The sequence below is a fragment of the Temnothorax curvispinosus genome, unplaced genomic scaffold, assembly GCF_003070985.1.
Source record: "Temnothorax curvispinosus isolate PA1 unplaced genomic scaffold, ASM307098v1 QBEX01002587.1, whole genome shotgun sequence".
NCBI lineage: Eukaryota > Metazoa > Arthropoda > Insecta > Hymenoptera > Formicidae > Temnothorax > Temnothorax curvispinosus.
Window position 1 is genome coordinate 208395 of NW_020212367.1, and position 9685 is coordinate 218079.

At 37.0% G+C, this 9685-nt stretch overlaps 1 protein-coding gene across 1 annotated transcript; it reads right to left on the minus strand.

The window, feature by feature from the left end:
• Nucleotides 1-3165: 3165 nt before the first annotated feature.
• On the minus strand, nucleotides 3166-6200 carry LOC112451808 (phospholipase A1-like). Its single transcript, XM_025011693.1, has one exon. The coding sequence runs from the start codon at nucleotides 6002-6004 to the stop codon at nucleotides 4559-4561; it is 1446 nt and encodes a 481-aa protein (XP_024867461.1). The 5' UTR covers nucleotides 6005-6200; the 3' UTR covers nucleotides 3166-4558.
• Between the last annotated feature and the right edge of the window lie 3485 nt (nucleotides 6201-9685).

Here is a 9685-nt window from a genome sequence, read left to right on the forward strand (position 1 = left end):
GTGACTGTCGTAAATCTTACGAAAGAAATTTGTTTGCTTACGAAAACAACCCCGGGGGTAAAAGTAAGCAACCGAAGCGGAGGAGAGCCAAGGTAATGCGTAGCTAATGCGAATTCCACGCGGTAAAGTTTTATTAAATTATATTCCACTCGGCGAATTCAAATTATCTCGGATACTGTGCCTGCGAGGGCATGCGTATATATATATCACCTACACCGAGAGAGAGACATGTTTGTGTGTGCGCGTATGCCGGGGTAAATCATGGAAAGTGGACTACACAGGATTTTCCTCCCACATTTTTATTTTTGCGTGCAACGTCGAGTATCGCTGGACGTACAGTACGGTATCGTAATATACCTCCATATAAAAGTAGACCGAGAAAAAAAAATATAAATTTGTTACGAGTAAAGCTATTAACTCCGGACAAAAAGTTTTTCAAAAACAAACCTTTCCTCGAAAAATTATATACAAATTATGTTTTTATCTCAAATATATTGCACAACGCCATTTAGACATCGCTTAAAAGTATCTCTTAAATCTTCATATTTCTTATTAATTGGAAAATTGTAACGTAAAACTTGGTGAGAAGTGTTGATTGAGTCAAGATAATATCTCTTATATGTTTGGTATCTTCGTTGCATATATATCTCCGCGTATAACAGAATATACAGAATCTGCTCGTAGCATGATTCAGTCTTTATATAAATATTATACATGCATTCGGGGTATTTTCGGCGAAGTTTCCCTTTTTTCCTTCTTCCTTCCATTTCTTTCTTTCTATTGAGTTTTCCTTTTATTTTCCCAAAGACTTCTCGCGTTCTATCGCCGAGATTGGCATTCTTGCGCACTTCACGCGAGAGACCGGCGCGAACCAGCCCTTTCCATCAACCCTTCCCTCGACGGTCCGTTGCGATGGCAAGAATGCGGGATTGCGGCCAGTAAGGATGTGCATTTCCGCTTAAGTTTAAATTGTGTATTCGAGTAAACGCTTCGCCCAACTATTCCAGCAACTTTTAATACGATCGCCGCGCCGCGGCGCCGCTGCTCGCTCGCGAAGTATGAAAATCAGTCGGCTTTTCTGCTCGTAGAAAATAATAGCGACGAGGCCGACAATTTCCCGTTTGATCTCAACATTTTTGGGAACATGCGCGCTTTGTGCCATGCATTCAATAAGGATAGAAATTGAATTCGCGAACGACAAAGGTACATTCAGTGCTAGTCTAAAATTATTAAATAAGAGAGCTTATAAACGCGCTCTTTGTTTCCAGAAAAACTTGGTTATTTCTGAAGAGTTTACTAATTGTTTAAAACAATAATATGTAACAATCTGTATATAGATATATCCTCAAAATGACATGCTGATTTATGACCGCGATTTGTCGCCTGTTACCAGTCACGCCGATCTTGCATTCGGAAGAAACTGGTCCAAAGTCGATTTAAGAGTCTTAATTGGGCGGACGCGGGACGACAATCTCGCAAATTAGTGTCGAGTGCAACCTGTTGCTGGGACGGAATGGGATTTGTCGTTCGGTTTTAAGCTATGACGATTGAGCTTACTCGGAAGAGAGAGAGAGAGAGAGATCACTCACTGTCTCGCGCTTTTTACTCCAATCATTCTTGCCGTCACGTAGCCGGTAACGAGGGTCTCGTTAGTTACTAACGAATTGTTTGGATACAATCGCCCGAAACCCCCAGGAGAACGTGCTCCCCGCATTCATTAACATTCGAATCAGGCCGCTTGGATTCCAAATGCTTTGATACTGCGGATTAAGTTGATTGGATAGCATTATATGTGCGGCTCTCTGAAAACGAGGATAACGGGTGGTTGTGCAGGGCGGCCTAGATAGAGAGAAAGAGAGAGAGAGAGGGGGGAGGCAGGGAGAGAGAGAGAGAGAGAGAGAGAGAGAGAGAGAGAAATTGCAGTAATATTTTTTAACCTACAGCGAATAGTTTTCATTGAAAACTAAAAGCAACCCAAGGTTGTCCGAACTGTTATGATTAAAGTCGTAAAAATGCATTAACATCAGTGCGAAAATTAAAAAATAAAAGTTCCCAATGCAGAGATATAACTATGAACCCGATAGAATTATGATATTTCGTATCTAATCAATAATATAAAACGTAGATAATCTTATACTCCGTGGAGAATATAAAAGTACAAATGCACGAATAACATACAATAAAATAATTATTATTATAGCAATTTTTTAAATAAGATTTAAGATAAAATAAATTAATGACCAAAAAAGGGTAATGACATATAATATATTACTGATAATACATTAAATCAAATTTGCCAGATTTTATTTGGTTCCTATTTTTAAATACAATGTGTATTTTGGATCGATGTATGTACATTTATGTGCTTACTATAACAAATATATTTTCTTATAACATATGGTTATAACATATCGTTTTATAACGAGTATATATATGTTCAGATGAATAATCTTAAAAAAAATTTGTACTTACAAAGAACACCTGTCGCAGTCAAGCAAAATATAGAATATTAAAATCGCAAGAGAGAACGTCCAATCAAATTTTTATTCATTAATATCGAGTATCTTATTTGATATTTATTGAAAATAGAATATCTAAAGTTACTTGCCAGACATTTAAATAAATTAGATTGATTTGCATTTGTTTAAATATCATTTATTTTATTTTTAAATACAATGTGTATTTTGGATGTATGTACATTTATGTGCTTACTATAACAAATATATTTTCTTATAACACATGGTTTTATAACGAGCTTATATATGTTCAGATGAATAATCTTAAAATGAAATTTGTACTTACAAAGAATACCTGTCGCAGTCAAGCAAAATATCGAATATTAAAATCGCAAGAGGGAACATCTAATCAAATTTTTATTCATTAATATCGAGTATCTTATTTGATATTTATTGAAAATAAAATATCTAAAGTTACTTGCCAGACATTTAAATAAATTAGATTGATTTGCATTTGTTTAAATTTTATTTATTTTATTTTTAAATATTAATGATATTAAATATTAATTATGGCATGACTATTATAAATATCAAATAAATATTTTATATTATAAATGTAATAATACACGGGTAAAAGAACTAACAAAATAATGATTTATATATTATTATCGCAAAACTTAACAAAAATAAAATTTCAATATAACAAAAATATTTCTGCGAAAACTAAGTTAAGATAAAAATAATCGCGAAGCTACATTTATGCGATATTTTTTGGAAATGTCTTTCATATACCAAAAGGCAATAAGTTTTATTCTCCCGAGATCAATTCTCGAGAACCTAACAGGATCAGTTCATAAGGTTTCCGGACTTTCAGTATAGCAAGAGCTATCATTTCTTTGATAGTAGATATATAGTCTCTCGACAACGAAGACATAAATAGAAAGATAAAATCACAAAAGGTTCGCACAGAAAATTTTCCGCAACATATTGCATTACTCTCAATTGACTCACATTTGATTTCTAAACCAGTTACGTCACATATATTCAGATATGTTAGATACATATATTTAATATAAGAAGCAGTCGTATATTTGTTCATTACTGAAGAATACTTATGGAATAATAAATAGAGAAACAAGATTAATTAGGAAAATCCAACGCTAGATTCGCAAGCCTACAAATTTAGCGATATTGAAGCTTGACAGTGTATTGTCACCGCGTCAATGCGTCAGAAGAGAAACAATTGAAACAGGCGGATAACTTGATAGATAGATAAACAGAAGATAGATGGACTGATTTAGATGGACAGATACGATTAAATTTTTTTTTTTTTTTTTTTTGAATGCTATACATTGTAGTATTGGATCGAGAAGAAATTGTAGCACGTCGCGATCCTGTTTGCCCCACTACTCTGGTTGTGCAAGATATCGATTAACAGGTCCAGGCAGTTATCTGACCTTGACATGCTAGCAGATCTTCTCGCGCGGCATTAAATTCGTGAGCTCGTAACGTGTTTCAAAGCTGAAACGCCTCACGAGATTCCGCCCAATATTAATCGTTGATTTTGTTCAACTAATGCAATCGAACCGATAAATAAAAATATATCAATTAATATCCAAGTTTGTTACTTCTATCACTGTTTCTTTCAGTTATCGTGTTCTCTTCTTTTCTGTCATATTTCAAATATGTCGAAATACAGTTCCATTTTCATTCACATTTTGCACTTACGGTATACAGTAATATTATCATAAACTATAATACAGTAACTAGTTTCTATTCATATCCTCAACTAAATAAATTTTTAGATAAGATCTTACAAAGATTTTACCTATTTGTAGTAAATTATATCACACTATCTTTAAGAATAACCTACTTATAGATTACATAACACCGTCTTAAAGTTTTAAGCAAATACTATGCGTCAATTTACGCAACGTACACATATATGTTTTTCCCTCATACTGATATGTATCTTTGAATATATTCTATTCGGAGTATTCTATTCACTACGGTTGAATAACTTGCAATACTTTTCTCGAAAAAAAAAATACTTTGCACCATCGAGATCATCTCGACACGCGAGGTGGTGTTAACACAGAGGATCACTGATAAAGATTCTGCTGGTAAAAATCCTCGACCGTGAACATTCCATCCGCGTACGGGCTATGCGCCCTCGTCTTCACCAGATGAAAACCTCGATACTTCCTGTTGACATCCTCGCCCATCAGTACCGCGGGGAATCGAGGCGGGCAGAGACCCAGGAGATAAGCTACGAAACCAGAACAGGGCCAGCCCCAGAAACCGACTTTCGAGTTGATCGACTCGGAGAAGTACTCCGCCGCTCTGTGATGGTTGCATCCGAAGGGATTTCCCTGCTCCCAGCAACCAGGTTGATTGACTCCGCCGTTCATGTAAAAGTCGATATGACCGCTCGGTTCGATTTTACCCTGAATGAAGGCATTTGTGTGCAACACGTCGACGAATTCGGCGTCGCTAGCGTCGAGCTTCTCGTCCTTGCTGACAGTAACGAAGAGCGGCATCGCCGGATCGAGACCGGTGATCCTCGGTAGCTTGTACGGTCGTAACGCGTTGGCTGCGAAAGCCGGTACGTGGGCGCCCAGACTGAAGCCAATCACGTGGATGTCCTCGGCACCGTAGTCCCTCAGACGGTCGACCAGCTGTGCCAGACAGTCGCCCACGTGAGGCACATTGTGGACGGCCACGGGATAACACGGTGCTCCCGCCAAACGACGCCAGTCGACTGCTATTAGATTGTAGCTACCCCTCTTCAAATATTCTTTTCTAATATCCACCAAGTAACTCAGCTGCATGTCCGAATTGTAACCGTGCACGATGATCTTCGTGGGCATCGCTGCCACGAAGTTGGTATCGTCGAGATTTGAGCCGGTGTCGTTTACAAGTAATTGCTGTCCCTCATCTGGATTGTGCTTGGTGTAGAGAAAGAACGTCACTTCTTCATCGGGGCAGGTCTGATTGGTGTTCACCAGGCAGGGCCCCACGAAGAAATCTCTACCGATCTGATTGTCTACGGTGTTGCTCACGACGAACGTCTGGGTGTTCGCGGCCGCGGCGAACTCGCAGACTAATAGAAGTATCGTGAAAATCCTCCAGGTTGGTGGACAACCAGCCTGGTTGGTGGTCGTCATCTTAGAACCGTCGGAAGCTCCACCTTGACCGTGATATCGCGCGAAGGAGCGACTGCGAATGATTCCGGGCGACCGTCCGGCGGGAACTGGTCGCTGCAACGACTGGTCGATCGTCGCGGGCGAAACTCCGCGATTGACGAACGGCACGTACTGGACGAACCTCGACGAGCTTGGAATCCCTAAAGAGCACCGCCACACGCGGCGACGTTTTAACAGGAGTGTTTTTTTATCAGTCGCGCGGTGATCGATGCGCGCGCGCGGGGTGAGTCGCGAAAAATAAACGCCGCAATTTTCAGCAATGTGACTAAAAAATTGAAAGTCTTTTCGAAGAATTAGTATGCCGGAGAACAGTATGAAATTCAGGTTTTTCCAATAAAACATAAAAATTCCAAGATGAGAGTCTCTCTTGAATTTTTATCTCGATAAGAATGGCTTTTCGGTTTAAAAGTCGTTCACATTATTCACGAACACTTCGCGCACGTTTATCTTTTTTGTTTGTACAATATAATACACTAAATGATAAACTGATATGAAATAGCACGCGATAAGATATGCCAACTTTCCGATAAAATATCAAAAGAAGTGATTTTTTATACAATATACATAAGAAAATTTTAATATTTATATAATAGTGATATTACGAGAAAGGATTAATCACAACGGATACACCGATCAATTTAGAAAATTGAATCGTTATTTCTGAAAAATTATGTTCTTTTCACCACTCACCACTCTACGCGCAAAACGATGCAACTTCACGGTCGAACCGATGAACTAAAGCACACTGCATGATATTTTTCTGTGTACTTGCACGATGCAAGCGTCCAGCAGTGCGACGTACTTTACGAAATATACACTGGTGCCATGTCTGATTATGTCTGATTGTATCGCTCGATTGATACTATTAGTACGATAAATGTTGCCTAATGTGGAATGATTGGGCGAAGGCGACAGACGAGCAAGTGATTCGAGGAATGATTGCGATAATGGCGACGGATCGATAGAGGCTTGGGTGCACGATTGGCGGGTTAAAATTGATACGTCGATGAATGCAGGAGATGATGCAACGACGTGTGAGCTGTAATAGCACTCGCCTCTAGTAGGACAAATTGGGTATTTCCGAGATGCTCATCACGTGTTTCTTTAACCGTCGCTAATCGAAATTGTGCGCGTCGATAGCGGCACATAGCAAAATTTATTTATAAAGAAATTTTTCTCACTGCAATGTAGCAGATAAATGATTTTTTCTAACTTGTATATTAGTAGAGGAAGAGAAGAGAAAAAGAATAAGAATGACGTAATTTTATGGTTTAACGATTGAATAATCAACTTTACTATATCTTCAACTGCTAGAACTTTAATATTTTTATTTCAAAATCAACGTTTCTGGGCTCTAATTCATGCGTATTGATTTTGAAGCAATTAATCTGATTTTTGGGAAAAATGACTTGAAAGTAAAAAATATGTAAGCGTTGTAGAATTTTTGTGCCGATTAGAGGGAACATATTTTTATTATCATGATAATGTTCTAACGATGAAAGAAAGTTCGGAGCTTTTATTGCGCGGACGCGGGATTCGAGCAATTAGAAGTTGATTTACAGTACGGACACGATAACATGTGCCCTGCATCGCGTGACTAACACCAATGACATCGAAAACTGCTTTGAATAATGCGTTAACTTCCTGTTACAGCTCGAGTCTCGTTTGCAATAATTACCGCGATTGTACTACCAAATATCATCGAAGCTTGAAATAAGTGCCGTTTCCTTACCTGGAATAAAGTATCATCGATCGACACGATCCGACACGAGCTCTCCGTGTAAGTTCCGCGCGTTTCGGAAGAGCTCGTGAAAGTGTTCGTCCGTTACTTCCGTTTCGATAAAGCGCGAGAAGGTGAAATTTCGTTCGAGTTGGCACGTAGCCTACAAACATATCAATAAACTTTCGCGATCGGCGAGGATGTGAATGTTAATCGTGACCAAAAACACTTTTACATTCGTTGCCATTTATTACGATTGACTAAAAGCTGTCCCAATTATACGTGCCTATATAAATGCCTAAATTATATAGTACTGATCGTCTAAGACCACTCCACGGCCGTATGTATTTCTCATCAACTACTATGGAAATAATTATATGCAAATTATAAATTATATTATATTACTGTAAAAAATAAGAGAAAAGAAAACCGATCCAAGAGAGGCAAGTGAAAAATATATGGCAAATCTCATCCAAAATTAGAACTAAAATGTTAGAACGAGAGATAAATTTATCGCTTACAGTATATAGTGAAATAGACTTTCACAAATGATTTAGATTTTGCTTAAATATAAAATCTTTTCGGCTGTATTTTCGAGCCCAGCCAAGACCGGAACGAACTTGTTTGCATAAGCTACAAACTAAAAGAGAAAAGGAAAGAGAAGAACGAATGCTCTCATTCGTATTTCACCTACATAATCCCCATATGCCCGACCAGTCCGGCCACTCGTAAAAATTCTCCAAATATAGACTGGTAATCTCATTTCATACTGGAAAGCGTGCATCTGTATACAGACGGAAGTATGCATTTCAACATGCCTCGGAAATATGAATATCTGGCTAATAAGACCTATTTCATATTTGAGCTTATCACACAGTCGAAAAAATTATAACTTGATTTAGCAAATATTTCGTTCTCTCATAATTAGCATTATTATAAAAGACTAAATTGGGGATAATAAATTTTAAATGTCAAACAAATTTTTATATATCGAAATAATTATAGATTGTTACGTTACTACAATTTATAATTTTATATGAGAGCAATTAATAATTAAAATCATCGTATTGCATCATGATTGGATCATGGAATAGAAATATCTATATATAAATACATAATAATAATAATAATAATAATAATGATAATAATGATAATAATAATAATCAATGCGATGTAAAAATTTAATAAAACAATAAACAATTTGCTCGAAATAAGAGTTTCAATATTCTCAGCAATATTTATTTTTGCACAGCGGTTCATTTCAATTTTCATCGTGCATTGCTTAATTACGGTTAAAATTGCAATTACCGTAGATCCCCGTTAATCGTGTTATATACTGAATTTTCAAAGAAAATCGATATCGAGTACAGGCTACCTCAATTTGTGGTGCGCGGCCCATCAGGCAATCATACTGCAATCTCCATTTTAAAAGTGGAATCCGTGTTACATGGACGAACGATGAAATCAATAGCATAAGCGGAAATACCTAAATTAGCTTATATGGCTTATATATTAGCGATCGAATTTGATCCATTCCCCTCCCCCCCCAAAGTACACATACTCGAAATAGACGTCATATTGCATATAGCTGCATTAATTGCCATGAACGTGGCTTTATCAGTGAATGAATTAATTTCACTAGTTTGTGAATAAATACAAATGTCATTTTGTATACATACGAGTTATTATATTTCGACGTTCATTAATCTGCAGTTAAAAACTTAATGACTCTTCGTGATACTCCGATCGCTCATTTTCCTCTTCGCGTTTTATCATTCTGAATTTTAATATCATTTATTAATTATCACATAATCGCATTGCGTTTTGTTCCCCGTTTCAGTGTATTCAATTACGAACTCTGTTGCAACTATATTTATTATTGAAGCGTACATAAACGCAGAACAGCGAATGAAGAAGCGTATTTTTCTATTTTCCTAGTCGGTCGGAAACACCATCGACGAAGTTGTCGAGTCTTTTTTGGACCAAAGCCAAAGCCCCAATGATGTATCTTTTGCCTCCATTTATTCTACATTCTCCTCTGTATTCCCGAGATAGTAAAATATCAAGAGTGCACATGCAAAACTTTTAGTTAAGATATGAAATATCGACATTTATTTTGTAAGAGACAGACACGATATATCGATACATCTGTAAAGATATATTCTCTTCTTTTGCTATTACATTTTCTTCAATTTCCAGAATACAATATAATTCCTTCTTCGAAAGAAGTTATTATTTCACAATAGCAAGTTATTATTTTATACTCTCTTGACGATACCTTACCATATTCTTGGTGCAAATGC

Coding starts and splice junctions, on each gene's coding strand:
- LOC112451808 (XM_025011693.1), bottom strand. CDS start 6,004: ATGTTTTATTGGAAAAACCTGAATTTCATACTGTTCTCCGGCATACTA.